The sequence below is a fragment of the Ambystoma mexicanum genome, chromosome 3q (assembly GCF_040938575.1).
Source record: "Ambystoma mexicanum isolate Mex_15411 chromosome 3q, UKY_AmexF1_1, whole genome shotgun sequence".
Taxonomy (NCBI): Eukaryota; Metazoa; Chordata; class Amphibia; order Caudata; family Ambystomatidae; genus Ambystoma; species Ambystoma mexicanum.
This window is the reverse complement of record NC_090926.1, coordinates 727,531,279-727,558,871: the sequence shown is the minus strand read 5'-3', so window position 1 is coordinate 727,558,871 and position 27,593 is coordinate 727,531,279. Positions and strand designations below refer to the sequence as shown.

Here is a 27,593-nt window from a genome sequence, read left to right as displayed (position 1 = left end):
GAGGTAATCGGATATCCCAACCTGGCCCAGAATCTGCCACAAACTTTTTTAAGATGCTCACAATGGTTCGGTTGTATCTCTCTACTGCTCCAGAAGAAGCTGGCCTGTTAGCAATATGTAGCTTCCTTTTGACCCTGAGTATCTCCCACATCTTTGTCATTACTTCACTGGTGAAGTGGCTACCCCTGTCTGATCAAATCAGCATCAGGGGTCTCCTTACTCCATTGTGCAGTTGAAAGATCATTGTGAGCATTTGTCTGGGACCTAGTGATAGCAGTGACCTGGATTTCCGCCAACAGGGACTTTATTTCTATTAGATCCCCTTGGATGGCCCCGGTTTTGGCCAGCTGATCAGCTAAGTAATTTCCAGTTTTGTCTGGTCCCTCTACTTTGGAATGACCCTTGATCTTTTTCCAGTAGATGGTCATCTCATTCGATGTGACCAGATGGACAATATTTTGGATTAACTTCCCATGTTTCAGGGGTTTGTTATTAGCACATAACATGCCTCTGGTTTTTCCAATTGACCAGGTGTTCCACGAACCCGTTCCGTACATAATCCGAATCTGTGATTATGACCAGTTCGTGGAGTTGATGTTGGACAGCAGTGAGGATGGCCTGATGCACAGCCATCAATTCTGCCACCTGACTACTTCGGGGACCAATTTTGTATCTAGCGGAGGGTTCTGGAAACTCCTTCACCCAGGCATTCCCTACGCCGGCCACCAGTTCTTTCTCCCCGTTGTTGTCAACATGGTAAGAGCATCCATCCACATAGACAGTGGGCATTACCTCACACTTGTCTTCTTCAAAGACTTTGTGTGGGGAATTAAGGTATGCCTCCATGTTGTCCTTGATTTTTAGACTTTCGTCCTCGAGACAGTTTTCTCTGGCACAATCATGCAAGTCAGCCAGACCTTGTGCGAGGGGACTCTTCTTGTTTTGGCCATATCTGACCTCTACAGGAAAGCCTTGCATTGACAGAATCCAGGAAGTAATTCGGGAATTACTCACATTTCCGGCCCGGATTCTGTCACTTTGGAGGTATTGCAGAGGCTGGTGTGGAGTCTCCACTATGATGTGTTCCCCCTGGATGAACGGGCGGTAATTCTTCAAAGCCCACACCCTTGCCAGGAGTGCCTTCTCACAATCATTGAATTTTTCCTCCACAGGGGATAAAGTATTGCTTGCATAGGAGATTACTTTGCTGACCTTGTCATGCTTTTGGTATAATACTGCCATCAAGCACGTATTAGAGAACCCTGTCTCCAGGAAGAACTCCTTGTTTCTAACAGGGTAAGCTAGGCAAGGCGCTTGTGAGAGGCTTCTCTTGAGTTGTCTTACTGCCTCGGATTGTTCTGGACCCCATTCCCACTTGACACCCCTTCAAGAGATGAATCAGGGGTCTGGTGATCTCTGCGTAGCCCTCAATGAACTTTCTGCTGTAATTAGTCAGTCCAAGGAGGCTCCTTAGTTCCCGCAGAGTTGTGGGATCCTTCAGTTTCTGAAGTGCTTCCACTTTCTTTTCTTGTGGACAGAGACCCTGAGGAGTAATCTCATGCCCCAAGACATTAACACGGGTTCTACACCACTGTGCTTTCTGAAAGGAAAGTTTTGCTCCGGCGGCCCTCAACTGTGTCAGAACATAACGGATCTCCGCTATGTGTTCCTCCACAGATGAACTTTTGATGAGGACATCATCTACATAAGCCAGGTTACCCCTCGCGCCCAGGTCGGGCATGGCCTTATGTAGGAAAATGTTGAATTCATTGCCGGAGATGAGGTATCGGAAGGGAGTCCGGGTCCATGTGTACTGCTGGCCCCCAAAGGTAAAAGCCAGTTTGTATTGGTCCTCCCTACTGACAGGCACGTTCCAGTATCCATTGGTCAGATCTATTGCTGTGAATACCTGTGACCCCTGAATCTGGGCTAGCCCTTGGTCAATGTAGGGCAGAGGCCATCGGGAAGTATGGACCCGTTTGTTGAGCTCCTTAAGGTCGGCACAGAGTCTCCACTGGCCGTTTGGCTTCAATATTCCCAGCACCGGATTATTGAAAGTGCTGTGGACTGGACGGATTATTCCCCGGGACTCAAGGTTCTTAATTATTTCAGTAAGGGTCTCCATGGATGCGAGAGGCAAACGATATTGCTTCACAAACACTGGAGTCATTCCAGGGTCCGTGGGAATTGTGGTTGTGTGGATGTCGGTGCGACCACAGTTATATGAGTCTACCGCAAAGAGATCTTGGAAATCCAAGAAAACTTGTTTCAACTTTTGCTTCTGTTCCAGAGTCACACAGGCATCAGCTAGGTTGACTCTCTCTTCCACCATCTGCCTGAAGCCTGGAAAGACTTCTGGTTTAGCTATCTCAGCAGCCTCCTCCAGCTGGGTGGAGAAGTCCCTGGTCAGGGTGCTGATTTGGACTGGAGGCTTCATTTGGGAAAGGCAGCCCTCATGGACCTGGAAAATCACCTCATCCCTCCTGAAGTCACAAGTCACATCTTCCTTACCATAAGGGCAAGAAGTGTACACCAGGAAGTTCCCCCCATGCCGGGTGAAAATCCTGTCTGGTGTTGTATTGTCATCACTGTCACTGTCAAAACAGTCCTTGGGGATTGGTCCTAACAGTTCGTTTCCTAAATCAATGGAGAAATGTCGGTCATCAACCGCCATTCCAATAATGGTGCCTGCGGCTAGAGTAATACTCTTTAAGTCGCTGTTACTCACCTCTGTTGGAATGGTGTCATGTTCTATGTTGACTAATGGTGTTGGGTTTTCCCCTAACCCTTGCTGTTGGAGAAAAGCATTTAGATGAATATAAACATCAGGGTTTTTCAATTTTTGTCCACTTTTAACTTTCACTTCCAGGGAGAATTGTCGGGTCCTTTCCAGGAGGGTGACTTCCTCTTTAATCTGAATTTCAACTGCATAAGGTAGCAATTGAGCTGACCTAAATGCTTTTTCTGGATCATCAAAGCCCATGGGATTATCCGCTAATCAGGACCAAGCTTTGAAGTTTATTAGGTCCAAACTAATGGCGAAGCGATTGAGAATGTCACTGCCTAAGTAAAAGGCGGCAGTGACGTCTCGCACGACCCAACAATTATGGACTATGCTCTTGTTGCCAATGGAGATTTTGAGCATACACCTGCTTGGCAGGAGATGTTTCGAATTGGGTGCTTCCAGGCCCATTTCCCATTTGTCTATCAGTTTGAATGTGGGAATGGCTGGATCTTTTGGGAGTTGGCGGAACATGGCTTCACTAATGAAGCTCTTACCATTGTTCACACACACTCGAGCGAGAACAGAGTCCTTCCCATGATTTAACTGAACAGGGATGAACAACTGCTCTCCACTTTGCTGAATATCGGCCATGCTCTGAGCTGATTTCACATCTTTCTGGACTATAGGAGTGGGAGTGTCTGATTGTGGATTGGTAAAGAATTTCAGAGTGTTTCCTTCCATTGTGGAATACCACCTTAAACTGGAAAGAAGGTTGATTTTCAGAAATAGAGAGGACCCCCCATCACCAGTCTGTTGTCCTACTGCTATTACTGTCACGTCTGGAATTTGGTTGTTCTGGAAGTGAAATTCTACTTGGTCAGATTTTTGTTCAACCATGTGGCAGGTGCCATTTAAACTAACATGTTTGACACTCTGTTTTAATTTTATTGGTCGGCTAGCCTGGGTCCAGAGGACCTTGTTCACGCAATCTATTAGGGGTGACAACCTTCTCAGGAGGTCATTCCCTAGTAAACAATGGGTGCCCCTAGTAAACAAGGGGAGTCACTACTATGACCGGGTGTTTCACCTTGTGTCGCCCAATTTTGATGTCCAAATCTGCAGTCCCCTCGACAGGAATTTCCTTCCCGTCAAAGTTCTGCAGTTGTCCAGGAAGAGAGGTGAGAGGAATGCAGTAATTCTCCTCCCTTCCTGCATTTAGTTCATCAAAGGCCCTTTTGGACATAAGGGTAGCTTGGGATCCAGTGTCCACCAGTGCCAAAATTGTACCCTGCCCCTGTACTTGTACCGGGGCATAGTATCTTCCCTCCTTCTCCTCAAGGGGGCACAGATAATGCACATTTTTGGACAACTGGCGGGCTAACTTTCTGGTTTTGGACATTGAGAGAGAAGAGATTTGGGCAGAATTCTGTGACGAGCCTGGGGAATCTGAAAGAAAAAGTTGGCAACTGGAAATGGTTTCGGGTTCTGGGCCGCCCCCCTCCTTTTTGGAGGCCGTCATCAGGATGGGTTTGACCCATGGGATTTTGGTATTGTTGGTTCTGGGATAGAATGATGGGCGGCGACAGCTCAATCCCCACATCTACTCAGTCTCGATTGGAATCTCGTGGGACCCATTTTTCCTTGGGAGGATTTCCCCCATCTCTGAAGGAGAAGATCCTTTTCCCAGGATCCTCTGAGGATCCCTCTCCCTCAAATTGGAAGACCTGTACCTCCTCCACAAAGTGGGTCTGTCTGGGTCCTTTGTTTCTCCTACCTCCTCTCTGCTCCTTGGGTGGCAGACTTTCAGGGGTAGGAGATTTTGTTTCCGGTTCCTGGTTTTCCAGGGGCTGTTTACAAGTTGGGAAGGAAGCTTCCTCCAAGGCTTTACACCACCCTTCCCCTTGTGCCTCCTCCCTGGGAACCAGTGGGTTATCAGGGTGCTGCCCCCATCATTGTTCTGGAGCACCAGGCCCAGAGTTTGGGGCATTCTGCGGTGGCATGCTCATCAGAGGGTTCTGTTGAGCCCTCAGCATGTGACCCAGATCCCGTGCCATATTTTGGACCTGGCGCTCAAGTTGTGAAACCCGCTCAGGCTGATACGGGGCTCTATTTTCTCCCCTGGGCTGATCTCGGGACGGGTAGCTATCCCTTCTAGGTAATACCCCGGATTGGGAAGATTTGGGTACCCCTCCACCCTTGGCCTCCCCTCTCCCGGATTAGGTTGTCTGGGCTCAGGGAATTGGGGAAAGAAGGATGGATAATTTTGGGGCTGGAAATTGGGTGGATACCTGGGAAAAAAGTTCTGCCCAGGATTTGGTGAATGTCTGCCCTCCTGGGGGAAGTTAGGAGGGAAGTTCCCTCGGTCAGATGCTTGACCTCTGATGACATCACAGGACGTGATGTAATTTGACCCCACCGAGAAGTGACATCACAGGAAGCGATGAAACACAACCTTTCACCCCTCGACAAAACAGGAAGTGGCATCACATAGCATTGTTTCTAAGCACACTACGAAAAATATGGTCACGATATCACTGTAAAGTGATATACATTTCAAACAAGAATGGATCACCATATGTATCGTTAATATCGGTGTGTATAGGCACATAGTACTAAATCACTGGTAATGCAAGGCCAAACAATAATGATGCGTTATTATATAGCACTTATGTTTAAGCGCTTCATATAGAGAAAATACACATACAATATTACCCAACCTGTGTTGGTACGCAATTTTCAACCTCAGCAGAATGAAAGGCTGAGTTGACCTTGCTGGGAGTCAAACCTGCAACCTGAAGGTCACACACACATTGCAGCATCAAGCGCTCAACCCACTGAGCTATCTTACTGGCTATAGCTAGCAGAAAACCAGCCACTCCACAAACAAAAAGCCACATGCTGCTGGCCACAGCCCATGAGCCTCAATTTAAAAAAAAAAACATTTTTTTAAATGTTTAAACACTTTTATTGTAGATTTTCTTAGGGGTAGCAAGGGAGACCACAGGGGTAGCGAGAGAGACCTCAGGGGTCGTCGCCAATGATTCATGGAATTTTTTGCACGGTCGAAAGTGACTTTGCAAGTTTGCATTGCTGAAAAGTGACTTTGCACTGGCACTGCCGACCCAAAGCCTGATTCATGGAACCGTGCAAAGTGTATTTTTGCAGTGCAAAGTCATGTTGTACAGCAAAAATGACTTTACACTGACTTTGCACGCCAAAAATGCACGTTCCACAGTTCCATGAATCAGGGTTTGTGTTGTCAGTGCAAAGTCACTTTTCAGCAGTGCACAGCCTACAGAATTATATTTACATGCTGCATGCAACTGCAGACAGTGGCAGAGACACAGTGCACTGTGCACTGTGCACAACACAGACATATTCTGGGGGGGGGGTCAATGCCATTATATCCCCCTCATTGAAATTGTGCGGGGGATTTGTCCCCCTGTCCCCCCCATGTCCTACACCCAGGAACACATTAAAAGCATAGCTCTCAACTCACACGCTTTTGGCGGGTGTCACCACCTGGTAAAGCACTGACTCACCTGTCAAGCCTCATGCACGCCCATTCATTTCATTGGGCTCTCGCCCGCCAAAAACAAAATTGGGTGTTTTCACCCGCATTTGCTACAGAAATGGTTGAGAGCTATGCAAAAGCCTTTAGCGCAAATTAACGTTCTGCGCACTATCCACCTGATTCTTCCTTGAGTGACCTAAACAGGCAGGAGAACAAAAGGAAGTCGGTGTATGTCAGTTCAAGGGCACTGCCCATGCAATGAACATCCAAAAACAGCACACCAAGAATGGCCAGCACTCTCTGATATATAAGAAAAGAAAACATTTTCTGAATACTTCGGGAAATGGCTCCTTTAATCTAGGAACCTTATTGGGGAGCTGCATTGAAGTCTGCAGGGGCCTACTAAGTGAATAATGCATTCATTTGTCCATCTGTAAATTCGTTCATCCATGTGTATTCATCTACCCGTTCATGTAGTCACAGGTCATTCTGTCCACTTCTGGTGATGCCATCAGAGGGCAAGGGTCGCGAGGGGTGGGCCACTTTTTTGAGGCGAGGGGTGGGCCACTTTTTTTTGGGTGACTGGGCCTATTTCTTGTCCCAGTCTGACCCTGCTGAGGCCCCACAAAGGCCCGGCCTCTGTCGCACTATGGGTGGTGGCAGCAGTGGTGTGGAACTGCCCAAGTGTCACAGAAGTGCTAGAACATATTTGGGCACAGGCACCTACTGTTTTACAAATTAAGCACTTGGTATACACATGCAGTTGCAATTAAATGTTCACTGAAAAAGTATGCCCTCAAGAGTATGCTATCACAGAGAAACGGGGACCCCAAAGCCAGTTCAACTACCCACTCCCAGGTGTGCTACTGAACAGGTAGATGGAAGTCGAGAGCCAACCAACCTCTTTCTTCTATCGGTGCTACTGTACCATACAAATAGGGTGAATCGCTCTCCTGCAGCGCCTCTCCCAGTCATCGATTCTTGATGATTTACTGGTGCAGTCACAAAAAAAATATTTTTTTGGGGGATCATTTTGTTTACAAAAGTAGCGCATTGCTAAAACCCCCTGGCTGCCAGTTCATTGTCCTTGGAGTGTCCCAGGCTCCCTACCCCCTGAGAGCCACCACCTTGGGTGCTGTTTTATAACAAATGAAAGATGCAGACAGAACAATAACTCAAACTCCATTCAGAGAGAGGCTTTGAAAATGTAGCTCTGACAAATCAGAGAATCAGGGGAGCAAAGAAGCACTGCACATCTCTGCTCCCTCTTCATGGGTTTACGGTTGCCACCTGAAAGGTTGCCAGCAGCTAACCTGCCAACCTGTCCCAACTCCATTCCTCGTGTGCTATTCCCTGGTCAACCAAACCCTGTGAACTCATAGGCCGCATACGACCCACAGAAGTCTTTTTACCGCCCGTCCTGAACGTCTGTTTCATGCACTAGTGATCTTAACGTGTGTAGCTCCAAGGTATAATATTAACAACCAGTGTTTGTGGGTAAAGGGCTGGCATAAAGTCTCTATTTCAGAGCCAGAGTCAAATGATAAGGTGCTTGTGGCAGTATGGAGTTCCAGGCCTCTGCTTGGACGCGGGGTTCTGCAACTTTTAGCTCTGCAGATGTGTTGGACTACAATGCTAATCAGCCCCAGCCAGCATAGTCAATGGTGATGGATCATAGGCGTCGTAGTCCAAAACATCTGGAGCGCCACATGTTTAAGACCCCTGGCTTTAAGGAACAGAAAATAAAATAATCCATGAAAGTAACAGGAGTATGACGTTCTTGGATCTACATGGGTAGAATAAAAGTAGACTAGAAGAACAGCCTCGGGGCATCAAGTTTATGTAGGATGGAATGGTGGGGGTCTGAGTCACCTAAGGAGACAGGGGTATTTTACAGGTCTGAAACCTGGTAATCCACTTTACAATAAAAGACAACATGGAGAGGGGTGATGTCTCTGTGTGGCCTGTAAATCTGCCGAGATCCCACCAAACTGTACTACCATTACTGCCACTTGGTCTGGCGGTATTACTGCCGGATTACAAGTGGTGGTAGGCAGTGTTAGTCCCCATTAATTGGAGTCCATAGGACTCCATAGTGGATTTCAGCGGTATTACTGCTGGTAGTAATTTTGCTGGTGGTAATACCCCAAATTGTTCTATTTTGGGCGATATGGTGGAGGAAATACCTCCAGCTTCTTGCTGAAGGATTTTCCTCCACCTTTGCCCTCAAACACATAGTTGGGTGATGCGATAGTGTGGCTCTATACGGTATTACCAGTGTTGCCAGTCAGAACTCATTTACCTCAGCAATGTATTCAGTTCTCTGTTTTTTGTCCTGACGCTTAAAAAGTGCGATTTGCATTACAAGCTGTGTGCCGCAGACTGCTTCCACTCTAAGCGGGGGAGAAGTTAGGATTGTGGGGACTGAGACAGCAGGACTTTTCAACCTTTTGACACGAGGGGCCTTCACTGAGTCTTGGGGGGGGGGCATCACCTCCCACGGGATATGGTACAGTATAATTACCTCATTGCTTTCTAACACTGGTTCCTCTACATCAGCCTCTTGCTGACATAGAAGGGTTTATAGCTGTTCAGTGGGCATTCAGTGGTTAAGATCTGTGCTGGCCTGCCATCTTGTGATAAACAGCAGCTATTAACCTTAAATGTGTCGTCATCGCAAGTCTCACTTCTCCCACAGCAACAGCAGAGCCTGCTTGCCAGTGCCTTATAATCCCAAAATTCTCTGTAATTTTATGCAAAGCTGCATTTTATTTTTACAAGGTTATTTTACTCACTGAATGCTGATCAAGTGTTTTAAGTCTGGACTTTATTAACTGGGTGCTTGTAATTGCAGCACAAGCCCTCTTTACAATCTAAACTAGAGGTGTGCTTACAATGTTGATTGTTCCAAAATACATCTCCTAGTGTGCTGCTTTGGATCATGTGGCCCCCTTTAAGCTGTACACAATGATACATTGTCTGGTTGACATACTATGTGATTTGTGTATTTTATAAAGGCAACTAAGACCACTAGAACTCACCACCCCAGAAACTCCCAATCCCACCTTTGGGGGCATTCCTGTGGACATGGGAACACAGAGGAAATAATGAATAAAAAAGTATTTGCCTTCAAGAGGAAGCTAGAACTTTGCAAAAGAACAGTTGGAGCTGGGCAAGCCACCTAGCAACATTAAGGTCCAGCTTTGATGAATACTTCCCTGAATAAAATGCTGGCATTAATGACTGGGTGATGCAGACTTTTCTGGCAGAGGAGGTGGTGCATCTTCCATTTGATGCCCAGGAAGAGCTGATTGAGGTTCCGTCAGACACTACTCTTTAATCTGAATTTAGGAACATTGCAGTGGGTGAATTTTGACTGAAGGTTTCTTGGAAGGTAAGACGTTATTAAGCATAAGTGGGGTCTACTTTTTTTTTTACTGACTCCTTCATTTTTTGAATAAGGGGTGTTTCAAATGAATGTTGAAAACCCGGAAAGTGGGAGTTTTATAAACATGAAGACAACCATGGCTCCAACATTTAGACGCGAGTGCGTCCATCAGTCCCAAACATCACCTGGGTGCAGGGTGAGCCTGGGTAATTGCTTTTTAACATTGTACACTACTTTACCAGAATTTCTGGTAAACTACAATGTTAAAAGCAGTTAACACTCTTCCCCACAAGTCTGAAACCACACTTGATTGCATTATACTTCAGCCAGGATTGCATTATACTTCAGCAGCACATCTGATCTGTCCACTGAAAGGTTTAAGATTAAGCTACATCCCTAACTCTATCTGGTTACCCAGAGGTAACATCTGAGCAAATGTCACTTTCGGCTGGCCAATCTACAGCAGCACTATTGTAAGTTTGAATTGTTGATGTTTTAATGAACTATGGCACCACACCCATCTTGCTTGGTAGTTTTTAACCGGGAACCATCTTTACTTCTCGTTTCCCTTGAATTGGGAACTTTTTTTTGGTGGTGGTGGTGGTACTCCACCTTGTAGCTGTACTTTCTGTTTAGCAAGCATTTCATTCTCCCATCCTAGTTGTGTTGCTGGACGATTATAGAGCGGTGGAGTAGGGGCAGTGATGTCTTACTGGAATGCAACCTGAAGGCTTAAATCTCCTTCTTTCTTGACTTTAGTATATGCAGTGCATGCTAGCCAATGTTTCCACTGTTCTGCGCTGCGCGCGCCAACACCCGCCCCCGCGCGCCGTTGCACCAAGTTGGCGACTACATGCAAATTTGCAGTCATATAACTGCCAGTGATGTCACTTCCTGTATAAGCCAACCACCCCTTCCCCCCGCACCCCTCCCAGAAATTCATAAGTCGGCTCCCCTGCCCTGACGACCTCAAATTCAGAAAAGGGCTGAAGACGCATTTCAAGGTTCAAGTCACTAACTATAAACCAGTGGGGCTTCTCTGTGCGTTCCTTTAATACGCCCATGATTTATTCGTTTGTCAAGGGTACTTCCGGTTTCACGTAGGACAGTCTCTAATCCTAAACAGGCCCTGTGCTGTCAGAATCCGCACTGCCGATAGCCTGCAGCAGGTGGCGCCCTCCGCTTACAGTCCGTTTCCTCGGCGCTCTTCATGTGTCTTGGCCACTGGCAACCTTCGTCTTCGCTGTGAACAATGCAGTCCGCCCCTCAAGAGCCGGGCAGGAGTATACGTCACCTGGCAGAGGCATGGCACGGGCACCCCCGAAACCATGGTTGGCGCCCCAGCCGTGACTCCTAGGAGGAGAGAATTCCAAGATGGAGTGCAGCAGAGCAGGGCGAACACCCGACAACCGCAGGAGGGGTTGCTAGCACAGCTGAGGGTACAGACAACAAGCGTGTTCGTTGTAGGACCCCTACCCTGGATGAGCCTACCCGAGTTCGCCCTCCCAGGGCGATCCCACCTGGGGACGCTCCTATTGGATGAGCCCATCCTGGCTACCGGAGAGCACACATGAGCACATCCCCTTGGATGAGGCCAGATGAGGACGCAAACTATGTGTGCGCCCACCTGAGCACATCCATTATCAGCTAGCAGCTTCACGCCCACCAACTGGACCCACCCGATTCCGGACGATGCCACTGGAGGCTTCCATCTCAGACTAAACCCCACCACAGGATCCCTGCCCTCGATGGCTCTGGGAACACATTCAACGCAGCAGCCAGAAACCGTCCCTTGGCTCGTGGCGTCTGTGAGCAAGCCGTGTACGCGGGTATCGGGGGCACATGGCTCCACCGGGCGAGCGGCCGCCCACTGCCTTCCAAGGACGGATACCATGGATGGGCCGTGTATACAGAGCACTATGAAGCTTGCAGAGAGCGCCTGCCTGCAGACAACACCTGCCTGCACAGAACTCACCCCTGTGCAGAACGCCGGCCTCGGCAGAGTTCCCTCCTGCACAGAACACCCGCCTGCACCCAACTCCTTGTAGAGTCTGGACAGAGCGCCTGTCTGCATACAACACCTGCCTGCACAGACCTCATCCCTGCACAGAACGCCTACCCCGGGAGAGTTCCCTCCTGCACTGAACACCCGCCTGCACCGAAATCCTTGTAGAGTCTGGACAGAGCGCCGGCCTGCACAGAACTCAGCACTGCATAGAACGCCTACCCCGGCAGAGTTCCCCCCTGCACAGAACACCCGCCTGCACACAACTCGTTTTAGAGACTGGACAGAGCGCCTGCCTGCACAGGACACCTGCCTGCACAGAACTCATCCCTGCACAGAACGCCTACCCCGGCAGAGTTCCCCCCTGCACAGAACACCCGCCTGCACACAACTCCTTGTAGAGACTGGACAGAGCGCCTGCCTGCACAGGACACATCGCTGCACAGAACACCTACCCCGGGAGAGTTCCCTCCTGCACATAACACCCGCCTGCACCGAACACATTCCTGCACAGAGCCCCTCCACACACACAGCTCCTGCCTGCACTGATATCCTCTTCACAGCGCGCGTGCCTGCACAACGCACCCACACACATATATCACAGCACATTCTTGCATATAACACCTCCTTGCAGAGTGCACCTGCCTGCATAAAGCGCCTGCCTACGCCGAGCAGAGCCGCAGACTGCGCAGCGCATGTACCCCCAAAGGGCCCCTGCTTGCGCAGGACACCCGCCTTGCACACAGCACATGCCCCGAGATAACACCGGTCTAGGCAGAGCTCCCAATCTGCCCGCGTAGTGCCCCAGACCCCCGAAAGCCCCCCAGCTGCACAGAATATCTACCTGGCTAGACCACCTCAGTGGCTTACAGACACTTGCATTCCAAGAGCAGTTGCCCCCATGGAGGACCCTCCTCCGACGAATACCTGTTCCATTCGTCATTCTGTGGAACCCCTGCCTCCGCACAACACCTCACTGCTTAAAGCTCCTGCCTCCGTAAAACGCTGTCCCCATCGAGTTCCAGACTGCTGAGAGCGCATGCCTGCGCGAAAAACCTGCCAGGGAGCTCCTGCGAATGGCACCCGCCCTCACACACCACGCCTGCACGCAGGACACCTGACTCCACGGGGAACCTGTCCCCATAAAGGTGCCGCCTGCGTGGATCACCTGCCTCCACAGGGAACCTTCCGCATAAGAGCACCCGACTCCACAGCGCACCTGCCACAGCTGAGCACACGGCTGCCTCCACAGCGCACCTGCCACAGCTGAGCACACGGCTGCCTCCACACGGGGCACCTGCCTCCACAGCGCACCTTCCACTGCTGAGCACACGGGCCCCTGCCTCCACAGCGCACCTGCCACTGCTGAGCACGCGGTTGCCCCCACACGGGGCCCCTGCCTCCACAGCGCACCTGCCACTGCTGAGCACGCGGCTGCCTCCACACGGGGCCCCTGCCCCCACAGAGCTACGCCCCCCACAGAACGGCCTCCTGCCGCTGTCCGCGTAGAGCACCTGCCGCTCCAGGCCCCCTCCTTCCTCTATCTGCGCGGGACACCTGCCTCCGTGGAATCCTTGCGTTGTGGAGCACCTGTGCCTGGATCATCAGCAATTGTAGGGCACCTGCCTCCGTAGAGCGCGGAGCTGTGGTGAATCAGCGCGTCCGCCCGCTTCTTCTCCCGTTACAAGGGTCGGCATTGCTGCGGAAAACCAGCTGCACACGCGCCCCATCCCCCCACCCCCCAACGCAGCACCGGAGTGTGGCCCGTGTCATGGGAGCTCGGAGCTCAGCTCCAGCACTGCCCGCTCAGGAGCCGTCCACCCTCGTGACTTTTGAACAATGATCGTGAACACGAATGGCACAATTATGGTGAGACGATGCTTCATCACCCTGCGGCCCTTTAGGTGAGTGACTGCCCAGCCTCGTCTTCCCTGTCCCGTTCTTGTCGGGGGCCAGGCTCCTTTACGGGGAGCTGCGACTATCCCTATTGTAGTGTGTGTGCCTCTGTGTCTGCTCGTATAGTTGAAAGGTGCCGCCGCGGGAAAGCAAGGATGCCGGGAAGGAAGCGAAGACCTCTCCTTAAGGCCAGCGCGAGCATCATCAACACCAGACCAAGGCTCGCTCACTCAGAACAGCAGCACAGGCAGCTGCGGTGCAAGCACTCAAAGAGCAGGCAGCATCACACAGAACAGCAGCCCAGGCAGCTGCCGTGCAAGCAATCAAAGAGCAGGCAGCAGCAGCACACAGAACAGCAGCACAGGCAGCTGCGGAGCAAGCGCTCAAAGAGCAGGCAGCAGCAGCACACAGAACAGCAGCCCATGCAGCTGAGGTGCAATTGCTCAAAGAGCAGACAGCAGCAGCGCACAGAACAGCAGCCCAGGCAGCTGCCGTGCAAGCAATCAAAGAGCAGGCAGCAGCACACAGAACAGCAGCACAGGCGGCTGCGGTGTAATTGCTCAAAGAGCAGGCAGCAGCACACAGAACAGCAGCACAGGCAGCTGCACTGCAAGCACTCAAAGAGCAGGCAGCACACACTTCCCTAGCACGCAAAACGGCAGCACAGGCAGCTGCGGGGCAAGCCCTCAGAGCAGGCAGCAGCACACAAAACAGCAGCACGGGAAGCTGTGGTGCAATCACTCAAAGAGCAGGCAGCAGCAGCACAGAGAACAGCAGCACCGGCAGCTGCGGTGCAAGCACTCAAAGAGCAGGCAGCAGCACACACTTCTCTAGCACACAGCACAGCAATACAGGCAGCTGTGGTGCAAGCACCTAAAGAGCAGGCAACAGCAACACACAGAACAGCAGCACAGGCAGCTCCAGTATAAGCACTGAAAGAGCAGATAGCAGCAGCACATACTTCCCTAGCGCACAAAACAGCAGCACAGACAGCTGCGGTTTAAGCACTCAAAGAGTAGGCAGCAGCACACACACTTCCCTAGAAGACTGAACAGCAGCACAGGCACCTGCAGTGCTAACACTCCAACAGTGGGCAGCAGCAGTACACACTTCCCTAGCACTCAGAATAGTAGTACAGGCATCTGCAGTGCAAGCACACAAAGAGCATGCAGCAGCAATACACACTTCCCTAGCACTCAGAACAGCAGTACGGGCAACTGCGGTGCAAGCACTCAAAGAACAGGCATCCACAGCACACACTTCCCTAGCGCACAGAACAGCAGCCCAGGCAGCTGCTGTGCAAGAACTCAAAGAGTAGGCAGCAGCAGCACACACTTCCCTAGCACTCCGAATAGAATCACAGGTAGCCACGGTGCAAGCTTCCCTCACCACGCAGGCCGGCTGCACAGGCGAGGTCCACTCACGCACAGAGAGAAAATGCATAGCAGTACACATTTCCCTAGCACGCAGAACAGCATCACACATAACTGCGGTGCACGCACTCAAAGCGTAGGCAGAAGAAGCACACACTTCCCTGGCGCTCAGAACAGCACCAGAGGCAACTGCCATGCAAGTATCACTCGCCACACAGGACTGGCTGCACAGATAGCCGCATGGCAAGCTGCACTGCAACATATAGCAGGCAGCAGCAGCAGTAAACACCCCCCAGCACGTAGCACACCACCAAAGGCACCTGCAATACACTCTTCTCTCGCTACGCAGGCCAGGCTCCACTCACACACCGAGAAAGCAGCAGCTGTAAACACGTTTCTAGCACACATAACAGAGAGCACACACGGCACCAGCACAGACTTCTCCAGCACACAGAGCAGCAGCACAGGCCGCCGCGGTGCACGCTTCACTCGCCACGCAGGCCAGCCTGCACAGGCAGCTGCATGGCAAACTACACTCAAACATAGAGCAGGCGGCCGCACACAGGAAAGAGAGTACAGACAGCAGCAGCCTAGGCTACACAGGCCACATGGGCCAGACTGCACAGCACAGGCAGCAATACACACGTCACACCGAGTCAGAGAAAACATCACCGGCACTAGACGAAGCTTCAGGCAGGGGCGCAACTAGACTACGCCTTTAGGGTTTGCAGGGGGTGGGTGGCTCAAGCGTCAGGTGGTACTGGAGGGACGACCTTCTGAGAGCTTGTGTGGGCGTGGAACATGTGCTTTTATGGTCCCCATTTACATTGCCACACAATAATGTTTTTGCAATACTGTCAAATTACCATCGGGCCAGTGGGATTGCCCAAAAGTGTGATGAGTTTTAAATGCGAACTGCAGCTTTTGATGGTACCTGCCAGCACGGTATTGATGTCTGTTGTGTTACGGTGCATGGTTGGATTCATCGGGCGGTAGTTTATGGTGCATATACAACTGCATTGTACCATCATTTAATGCAAGGCTGAGTGGTGTTACAGTTGCAGGGTCATTAAGGTGCCAGTGGGTAGTCAGAGGGGAAGTCCCTGGTAACTAACTGGGGACTGTGGTCCCTGATGGTTTTGTCATGGCATAGTGCTACCTGAAATAGCATCCCCTATCCTCACACATCACTGCACACATCTCCAGCTGCCAAACAACATAGGTTACACAATGGAACATACAGCAACCAAGGACACATCTCTACACTAAATGACCCTAAATACGGCTCTAAGCCGGGCCAGATACACCAACACTCCTTAAACGCCCCTCTGCCAGGCATCACAATCAACCCCACCATTTACATTGGCAACAACCTGGAGCACAAACTAACCACTGCTCTAGAAGAGTCACCGCTCACAGATCCTGAAGCTCCAAGGAACCGTGAAAAGGGAGAAGGTATGCTATGCGAGACTCTGTAACATAGCATAAGCGGGCATAGTAAAGAGTTTCGCTCATTTTCATTCGGGATATTACTCTGAACGGACCATGCAATTCAGGTGACTGCCAGCAACAGGGCAGGGCATTCATGTCAGCCTGCTATGCTACTATCTCTGGTGCAGTGACTGGCTGGGGCAACTTTATTTGTTCTGCCTGTCAAATTAAGCGGTACGAGAAATGAGGGACGATCACTGCAACAATAAAGCAATTCTCGGTAGGTGGTGGCCCAGGCCACCAATTGAGGAGCACAAGGTGACGCCATTTTGTTCCTAAAATCATGAAATCCGCTCCACTGTAAGGCATACTGTTTTATTTGGGTGAACTACATAATGTCTCAGACCTCCACTTACTGCATTTTAGTTACAGTGAGATTACACTCTGTTTAAGCAGTGAACCCAGGATTTGACCCACCCCCTGTGCAAATTAGGCACCTGGCCAAATACTTTCCCAGCTCTACTTAATACACATATTAAAGTGTTGGCTTTCAAGGACTAAAGTAGCACAGTTTTATAGTGTTTGCTTGAAAAATATGCAAGTCCCATAGTAAAGCAATATGACAGGATGCAGGTACTTATGGAAACATAGTAAGCCCAAAAGTACACCATTAGATCTTTATTTTCCACATACATCCTGAATGGAAAACTACAAGTCCTAGAATGCAAAATAATCATAGTCTGAAAACTGTCCTATTGTACAACACTGCGCGATCAACAATTTAAGATGCATGTGTTCCTTTTACTTAAAAATGTACCTTTCACAGAGGAGACCTGCCACATTTGGCCTTATTTGCAAACAGGTCCCATGCATGCACATTTAGTAATTTGCACTTTAACGTGCAAAACAAAGGTGTAAATGTAGGCACAGTTGCCTGTATTCCTTAGTGTGACTTGCCATTTATGCTTGAAAGCAGTCAGATTCCATAAGAATCCAAAGCATTTGCAGTAACATGAACATGCAATTCTGGTGTGATTGCTTGTGCCTTTCTATGACAGACAGGATGCAGGTGGTGGATAAGGCAATTCCGTACCATGCCCCCTCTCTGCCATACAAATGAAGGAAAATATTGTGCGGCATAAAAAGCATGCGTACAATGTTTACATATACATGTTACATGTTATACACATGTACATTTTCATGCTACTTTGTAATAAACCTGGTCCCTAGAAATGATGTAAAAAGGTACCTGGTATATGGGACAAATTTCCAGCTTGCTGTAATGCATGATGTTACGTACATTTGATATCCACTTAAAAGCAAGGCCTTATTTTTCATGCAGGCTTCTCATCATCCAGGTGTATCATTCGTACGACCTTCATTCATCACCCGTATTTTTTTCGCTGCACTTTTTAGCAAAAAACGTTAGCTGAAAGAAAACATGAAAAAATGGCCAGGGGCAGAGGGCATATAAGGAGGTGGGTTGGGTGGTGTATAGGGAATAAATAATGGGGAGGAGGGTTGGGGAGGACTCCCCCTCCCCAATAAAATAAAATTAGGATTTTTTCGGTAAAAGATTTTCAGCAAAAAGTGTCACAAAAAAAAAACAGGTTATGAATGAAGATAGAATCAGATCATTAATGTCTTTCGCAAACGGCACTATCATGGCTCTGGTTCCTCAACCCAACCTCCTCCTCTTCGACCAGTGCTTGCCGTCCCTCATCAACTTCCTTCCTACACCTGCTACTCCTTCTTCCTCTCTCTCTCTGTCCCCCCTTCTCTGATGGGTGTACCACGCCCCTGCAACCCTCATCGGAAAACCTTCAAAGTCAGTGACCTGCTGCATATAGCCACGCTTATTGCTCACTCTGCTATCAAACATGCTGATATGCCGACATCTGCCTCCTCCTTGAAGACCTTGATCTTGATATCCTTGCTCTTACAGAGACGTGGTTCACTGCCAGCTCAGTCACTGCTTTTGACTCCATTCTCCCCAATGGCTACATGATCATCTCTAGACATCGCCCTAACTGTGCTGGCGGTGGGGTTGCCCTAATCTTCCCTGAATGGGTCCCTTCTTCCCTCATACCCACCTAGCCATACTCCTCCTTTGAGATCCTGGTCTGCAAGCTGGTCATCTCTCCCACCTCCTCCCTGACCATCACCACTATCTACAGGCCACCTGGTTCTAGCCCCCTGTTCCTCTCTGAATGGACTGCTTTCTCCTCCTCTCTCCTCACATCTACCTCTAAACTCCTTCTCCTGGGTGACTTCAACATCCACCTTGACTCCTCGATCATGGCGGCCACTCTCTTTCGTGACCTCTGCACCTCGCTCCCCCTCTCCATTCTCCCCTCTGGTCCTACCCACTCGGCTGGACACACTCTCGATGCCTTGATCCACACTGATGTTTTGCTCTCCGCAGCACTCACCACTCCACTCTCCTTGTCTGAACACTCCCTCCTCTCACCTGGGTCCGCTCTGCCATCTGACCGGACCTCCCCCAGCTCCGCCAACCTCGTTCACGGACATCCGTCCGATGAAAGAGAGTGTCAGCTTCTGGCTTCGTATCCACCTTCATCCCCCCTCTCCTCCCACTGCAGACTCTTCTTATGACTCTGCTCTCAGCAACCTACATCTTGCCATCATTAACAACCTTGATATTCTTGCCCAAGTAACACCTGGTACGATTCTGAACTTGCCGCCCTGAAAGGCAAGTGAAGAGCTGCTTAACGGAAGTGGCAGATCTCAGGCTCAACCTCTGACAAACTGGCCTTTCATCCTCTACAAAGGGAATACCGACTCTCCATTAGTTCCAAGAAAAGGGCCCACATCCAGGCCCATGTATCTGGCACATCTAACAACATGGCTGAACTCTTTAAAATCTGCAAGGAACTAGCTAACCCTTCCACAGTCTCCACCTCGCCTCTCCCCTCTCAGGCCCTCTGCAATGCATTGGCCACACACTTCACTGCAAAATCCCAGGACATCCTAAGCACTCTTTCTTCCTTTTCTCCCTCTCATCCACAATCCCTCTGTCACCTATGCCCTCTCATCCTCCCACTGCCTTTCTTTACGCCTTCTCTCCTATCACATCTGATGAGGTCACCAGAGTTGTTTGCTCCATGAAGGTCTCCTCCAAACAGGCCCACTGCCCCCATTCTTCCAGAACTATTAAGGACAATATCGGCTCCCTTGTTCCTGCACTTGCTGATTTCTGAAATCACTCTCCTGCTACTGGGTCTTTCGCCTCTACCCTCAATCACTCTCTCATGTGCTCCATCCTGTAAAAACATTCCTTGACCCCTCGTGTCCGGCTAACTACCACCCCATCTCTATCACCCCTTTCCTTGAAAACACTTGGAGAAGCTGGTCTTCCCCCAATTGGCCCAGCATACTGAGCTTGTTGGTTGCCACCACAACCATCACTCTGGATTCTGTGTATCCAGGGACAAGGAACTGCTCTCCTGAACACCTGTGAAGAACTGGTTGCATCTCTTGACTCAACCTCTCCCTCTGTTCTCATTCTACTTGATCTCTCCTCTGCATTCAACACGGTTGGCCATTCCATCCTCATAAAACGACCCCATGATACCCATGGTATCTCGGAGCGGGCACTGGACTGGCTGACTTCTTTCCTCACTGACCGCCCCGCCCTGGTTATCCTGGGCATATTCACCTCTCCCACCTCTATCTCCACCTGCGGGTTCCCCAGGGCTCCAACTTTTCAACCTGGCTCTTTAACATATATTTTGCTCTGCTTGCACACCAAATGACTGAGATATTTCCCATTGGGACTCCTGCTCCCTCTTTTTTCCCTTCACTCTGGCCACCCTCTATGGGCTTTCCCCCTTCTCCTCCATCTGAAGCCAGACACCTTGGAGTCATATTTGACTCCTCTCTCTCCTTCCTACTTCACACCCAGGACCTTGCCAAGAAGGCCCACTTTCAACTCCTCCTCAAAGGATTCCTTACTTTCCTTACTTTCCCCCAGAAGCTCAATGTCTCTAGAGCTCTAGTACTCTCTAGGCTGGACTACTGCAACAGCCTTTTCCTTAATCTACCCTCTTCCTCTCTACGTCCCCTTCAGCTTATTCAAATAGGGCTGCAAGACTTATCCTTGGCCTCAAGCCCAGGGACCGCATCTCTCCAGCCCTAACATTTCTTCACTGTCTCCGGGTTGCTGCAAGGATCAAATTCAAATCCTTCTGCATCAGCTATAGGCTTTCTGGGGCCAGGGACCACACAATATACAATGGTTTCTCACCAAATATTATACCTCCAGATCTTTATTCTCCTCTGGTGCCAACTCTGCGTGTTGAGAGCTTCTCTAAACAGCAAGCTGGTGGCTGATCTCTTTCCTCAGCTGACTCCTTCCTCTGGAATAGTATCCCTGTTCCTCTCCGTCTTGAGCTGGATCTCCACAAATTCCAGAAACTCCCCAAGACTTTCCATTTCACCTCCTCATATCCCCCCTCCCTACCTTGCTAAATCCCTCAGTTGCTGAGATTGGTGACCAGGGCCCTTATGCTTCCTACTGGGTCCTGACCCCCCCCAATCGACCTTTAGCCTCTGCCCACCCCAGCACTTGCCTTTTGGCACCCATTGGGCTGTGCTGTCTTACAGGCCTGCACTTACTGTATTACCAGTTGACCCCTCTTACCAAGTGATCGCTGCTAGGCACTTAACAGTTGCTTTCAAGTTACTCCCTAGCACTTCCCTCTGTGGATCTCCTAGCACTCCCACTCCTCCCCCTTCACCCCTTCTCTCTCTGTACTTGCAAGTTCTGAATGCTCACAAGGCCTACTAGGACTGCTTCTACTCCCATGTTCCCTCCCTTGCCCTGTTGGTGCTTTGAAACACAATTTACTTGATGTTTAAGCACCTTACAAATGCACAAAAAATTAAATAAATAAAATGTTATTATAGTAGATTGCACAGGTATAAACTCATCTTTTAAAGGCGACTTTATTGTTTATAACTCTTTAATTGTCTTGGATGCAGGCATAGGTTTTCTAGTAAATTGGAGCTGTAGAGGGGTCTTTCAGTTGAAAATGCCTCATTGCTGTGCCAGTTCCCTAACAATTCGCGTTTAAGCAGGGCACTTCTGAGAACAAAAGGAATGTCACTGTGCAAACTGAAAACTCTGTCCATCACTCCAATTTTGTCTTGCTCATGACAGCTGTGAAGGTTAGCAGGTCCCTTCAGGCATGGCCCAGAATTTTGGGTAGGGACGGGGGTGTGAGGAGGGTAGGGGACTGATGCCTAATTAGCTCAATGTTGTTGCACCCATGCAGTAAACTCCGTAGCCCCACTAGAGTGCAAGAAAGAAAAAAAAGTAGTTCCACGCAAACTCCTGGTTCACAGAAGAGCTCCACACATTGCGTATTACCAAACACCAGGCTCTCAAAATATGGCAGGCTAACCCCTGTGATGCCTCTAAAGAAAACTTCAAAGCAATTGCCCTAAAATACAAAGATGCTATTTTCACTGCCAAATACGAAGCATATAATCGCCGAATACACGACGCTAACTCCCAATCAAAAGAACTTTTCACAATCTTTAATGAAGTCACAACTCCTCCTTTCTGCACCAACAAAATTGTTAAAGATGAAGCATGGTGCACAAGCATACAAGCTTCTATGCTCAAAATTAGAACTCCTACAAAATAAAATTCAAGCCCATTATAAAGCCCTACTAAACCAGAACCAACCTACGCAGACCCTGCCCAACCACAAAAGCATCAACTTCCCTAAATTCGCCTTCAAAGACATATCAGAATCTGAAGTTAAAGACATTCTTAAACACCTTAAACCATCGCAATGCAAGGGCGATGTATGCCCCCCCATGATCATTAAGGAGTGTGCCGAGACCCTTGCTCCACTCCTGACCGCCCTCATCAATGCATCATTTAAATCTGGCTTCGTACTGTACAGCCTTAAAGAGGCCTGGGTATGCCCCCTCTTAAAAAAAAAACAACAACGTTAGATCCCTCTCAGCCTAATAACTACTGGACCATAACCACCGTCCCGTTTCTTCTCAAAATACTAGACAAGGCCGCCCATAGTCAAATCCAACTATACCTGGAAACTAACTCCATCGTACGAAAAAGACAGTCTGGATTTGCAAAGGGCACGGCACTGAAACTGCAATGCTAGATCTAAAAAATCAAATCACTCAAATCTTGGACAAAGGCAAGCCCGCCCTCCTCTGCCTTCTAGACCTCTCAGCGGCCTTCAATCTTGTGGACCACAAGACCCTCACCACACACATAACGCAAGCAGCAGACTTTTCCGACCAATCAGCTACTTCGATCACCTCCTTCCTTGAAGGTAGAGCAATGAAAGTGTTCTCAAACACAGCAAATGCAGTTCCCACTATCATTCACTGCAGAGTCCCACAGGGATTATGTACTGCCCAATGCCATACAAGCTCTTTACCAAGCCTTTGTTTGATAAACTTGATGCACTTGGGATTGCATACACAAACTATGCTGACGATACCCAGGTCTATTTCCTCTAACAGGCAGATATGACCAAGACGCTACAGCGCTACGCCAAATCTATTCCACCATTCAAGCATGGATGGCCACAAATGGCCTATGCCTCAATTGGGATAAAACAGAGATTCTTATTCTTGGCCAAAAGACTACTCTAGCCAAGCTAGACTGTCTCTACTCCAACTGCATCATCCCACTCCTATCGTCTGTCAAGACACTAGGGGTTCACATTGATGCCACACTGTCCATGAACAAGCAAGTCAGCGCTATTGTCTCTGCTTCAGTCCTAAGTACCAAACTCATTAATGCCATAAAACCCTTCCTAACATAGGACAATTGTCTCTCGATAGCCAGAGCCATTATGGGGGCCAAGCTTGACTGTTGCAATGCTCTCCTAGCTGGCGCATCTACAAAAAACATAAACAGACTCCAGATCACACAAAACAACTCATTAAGAGCAGCATTAAGTATATCAAGAAGAGACCACATCTCACAAGCTAGGCAAATAGTTCACTGGCTCCCAGTCAAAGACCGCCTCACTTTTAAAATCCTCAGTACCACACACAAATGCTTTACCCTTACTGCAGCATCTTACCTCTCAAACACATTGGGCCTCATTCCGAGTTTGGAGGCAGCCATGCTGCTATTAGTACTTTGGCTGCCTCCAAACTCTGGTCCGGGTTCCGTGGTGTCAGAATGGGGATTTACCGGGACATTCCGACATATGAGGCCCCGAAAATCCCCATTTCGAAAACAATTCCCCATTCCCATTGAGCCCCCGTAGGGCTCAATGGGAATGGGGAAGGAGCTAATAACGGGCCCACAAATTGCAGGCCCATTATTAGCTCCATGGTCCCTTAATGGGTCCCACTAAAACAGGCTGGTAAATCCAGCCGGTCCTGGTAGGACCCGCTAAGGGACCTCGTAATAGGGCGGTGGGGGGTTAACGGCACCGGCATCCTTAACGGTGCCGTCAACCCCCTACTGCCAGGTTCGGAATGACCCCCAATATGTAAATCTATCACAACCAGGCCTACCAGAACATGCTAAACCAATCAACGCATCGTTCCATGCATCAATAAGGCTAAAGCAGGAGGAATAGGCTTCCCATACTTAGCACCTAAGCTATGGAATGCACTCCCTACTGCCCTTAGAGCAGAAACTTCTCTCCCTGCCTTTCGTAGAAACTTGAAAACTTCCCTCTTCAACTAACAGCTCTTCCACGAAATACTCTCCCACCCTTCCTCAGGTTTCACCTTTTCTATATGTCCTATGTAAACTGTCCTATTAAAATTGTTCAAGAAGTATGTCTGTTTTTACATGTAACTAAGATCTGTTCTCTCACTGTAACAAGCGCCACAATGCCTTTGGGCTGTTGCGTGCTCTACAAATATGAATGAATAAATAAATAAATAAATAAATAAATAAATGTTCACAGGTGCCTGAAATGCACAATTCGCCCACGCCCAGAACCAATAGCCCAAGCTGTAGCATTGCACGCTTCCCCCATACAGAGGTCTAACAATATAGGCAGGCACTTCACAGCATGGTTCCAGACCAGGGACCACATGGAAGGACGGCGTCCGCCCACTTTTTTTTAGCAAGGTCGTACGCCGGCACCCTGGTGTGTTTATGGATTTCTAAAAAAAATAGCACTGTGCTGCATGGGTACCTTAGCGTGAACAATGTCGTGACCAGGATTCGTGCCGGTGAGAGGCAGGAGACTTGACCACAGTAATCACGGAGAAGAGACCTGTGAAATGTCAGATAGTGATAGTCCACAAATAAATTACGTGTTTTGCTAAAGATCCCTAACTTTAAAATGTGCATGCATACCTTTTGTAATTAGCTAGCAGTGGTATTAGTTAATATGTTCTCTTGGGAAATACTTATTTGGTCTGTGCACTTTCTTAGTTGTGAAAGACAAGTTCAATGACATTTGCATGTTTACATTTTCGGATCCGTTCACTTAATGTGACGTCACTTTTCAATGCGTGCATCAGAGTCCCCGCACTTTTCTTTTTTTAGGACTCAAGCCCTGCTTCACGGGCAGTGGTGCTCAGACCACGCACGCACACACAGAACCGGCAGCAATGACAGAGGCACTACATTCAGTCAGACACAGAAAAGACATCTCAGACATCAGTGAGAGCTCCACCCAAACACACAACAGCGAGCATTGGATGCACCAGTGCAGGTTTCACGCACACACCGATCAGACAATGTAGGCAGTCACGTCACAGGCAGCAGGACACAGTTCACTCGCATACTGAACATGGAGCACAGACAGAAGCAATCTTCGCTCATTCACAACAGATAGAGCATGGGTGGCAGCAGTACACGCTTCCCTCTCACACAACACAACGCACATGGAGCAGACAACACTTCACTCACACACACAAAACACATCACAGACACCAGTACACGCTTCAGCCTCAGAATGAACAGCACAGGCAGCAGTACAAAGCTTACTCGAGCACAGAAACGAGAGCCTAAGTAGCAGCGCAAGTTTCTCTCACACTCTGAACACACATCCCAACAAGCACTTCAAGATCCACTCACACTGCGGACACAAAGATAACAATATACGTTCCCTTCACACAAAGAATAGAAAGCTCGGCTCCAAGTGGCTTAACACAAAATGTGGGGGTCCCTGTGAGCCATGCTGAGCCCCCTCCAACTCGGCAGCAAATCACAGATTGCGCCACACTCTGGGCCGGCCCGAATGTGCCGCTGCAGGCATACACCACACCGTGCACTAGGAGAAAGATATACATATGTGTTTTAATGCATTATACGATATACCATACTGAACATAATTTATTTGTGAAGGCAGAGTGACTTCAAAAATAAACTATTTCTTTTTGAAGTCTGAGGGCTGCCCCACCCCATGACATGGGTGCGATGTTTTAATTTTGTGTGTTTATGTGTTTTGAGGCTGTTTCTATTGTATTGTGTTCTGTGTAAGGTTTCTTTAATAAAAAACATGCACACTAAAAGAACAAATAATAACAGGCTTTACTCTCAGACAGAAAAGATAGCCGAGGTAGCAGTAGTTTGCACACGGCCGCCATGTTAGCAGGGCATGCTTCTCTCACATACACAGAGAGGAGAGACAGCACTCAGAAGCAGTTCATGATTCTTTCATGCAGAGAACTGTCACAACACGTGTAGCGGCAGCGCAGATTTGCTTCACCCAAATACTACCATGACCTGAGCATCCGTGATGCATGCTGACAACACACAGATCAGGTCCAGCATCAGCATTGTCAGTGCAAGCTTCACACAGATCGGGTACAGCATCAGCAGTGTCAGTGCAAGCTTCACCCACACACACAGATCGGGTACAGCATCAGCAGTGCTAGTGCAAGCTTCACGCAGATCGGGTACAGCATCAGCAGTGTCAGTGCAAGCTTCACCCACACACACAGATAGGGTACAGCATCAGCAGTGCAAGCTTCACCCACACACACAGATCGGGTACAGCATCAGCAGTGCTAATGCAAGCTTCACACAGATCGGGTACAGCATCAGCAGTGTCAGTGCAAGCTTCACCCACACACACAGATCGGGTACAGCATCAGCAGTGCTAGTGCAAGCTTCACCCACACACACAGGGCGGGTACTGCATCAGCAGCGACAGTGCAAGCTTCACCCACACACAGAGATCGGGTACAGTATCAGCAGTGTCAGTGCAAGCTTCACACAGATCGGGTACAGCATCAGCAGTGCTAGCGCAAGCTTCACCCACACACACAGGCCGGGTACTGCATCAGCAGCGCCAGTGCAAGCTTCATCCAGACACACAGATCGGGTACTGCATCAGCAGCGCCAGTGCAAGCTTCACACAGATCGGGTACAGCATCAGCAGTGTCACTGCAAGCTTCACCCACACACACAGGCCGGGTACTGCATCAGCAGCGCCAGTGCAAGCTTCACCCCGACACACAGGTCGGGTACTGCATCAGCAGCGCCAGTGCAAGCTTCACCCCCACACACAGGTCGGGTACTGCATCAGCAGCGCCAGTGCAAGCTTCACACAGACACAAAGATCGGGGTACAGCATCAGCAGTGCTAGTGCAAGCTTCACCCACACACACAGCGCGAGTGCAAGCTTCACCCCGACACACAGGTCGGGTACTGCATCAGCAGCGCCAGTGCAAGCTTCACCCCGACACACAGGTCGGGTACTGCATCAGCAGCGCCAGTGCAAGCTCCGCCCAGACACACAGATCGGGTACTGCATCAGCAGCGCCAGTGCAAGCTTCGCCCAGACACACAGATCGGGTACAGCATCAGCAGCATCAGTGCAAGCTTCACCCAGAACAGGCACTTCAGAGACCGCATGAGCTGCGTTGGTTCCAGGCGGCATTGATAGGCATGTACAGAGCAGACAGAAGCACTGCAAGCTTCTGCCATAGACCACTTTTCAGAATACCCACAATCCAAGTTTTGGCTACCGACCCATATGTGCCCGGGCAGAGTTGGTGTATATCTGCTTGGTCTGTTGGGCGGGTGGTCTGGAGTGACGGAGAAGGATGTCCCCCAGCTTTCTCTGGTGGATGGAGTTCATGTCTATCTTCTTGCTGTGATGGATTTAGGGGAACACTCCTTGCTTGTTCTGCTTGATGGGGTGGGGGTGTGCATGCATGCTCTACATGGCGGGGGGGCTGCCTGATTGCATCCTCTGCTGGACTTAAGGGATGCCAGCACACTCTGATAGATGGAGGCGATTTCTGTCTGCTTGCTCTGTTGGGTGGAG

General features: G+C 49.5%; 1 protein-coding gene across 1 annotated transcript in view; it reads left to right on the top strand.

Annotated features, from left to right (window-relative positions):
- The first annotated feature begins 10,858 nt into the window (after positions 1-10,858).
- The window catches only part of MGAT5B (alpha-1,6-mannosylglycoprotein 6-beta-N-acetylglucosaminyltransferase B), a 1,313,368-nt gene continuing 1,296,633 nt past the window's right edge, over positions 10,859-27,593 (top strand). The window contains exon 1 of the mRNA XM_069654653.1: positions 10,859-13,536. Coding sequence (XP_069510754.1) covers positions 13,472-13,536 — 65 coding nt within the window. The 5' untranslated portion in view covers positions 10,859-13,471. The remainder of the gene's footprint in view (positions 13,537-27,593) is intronic.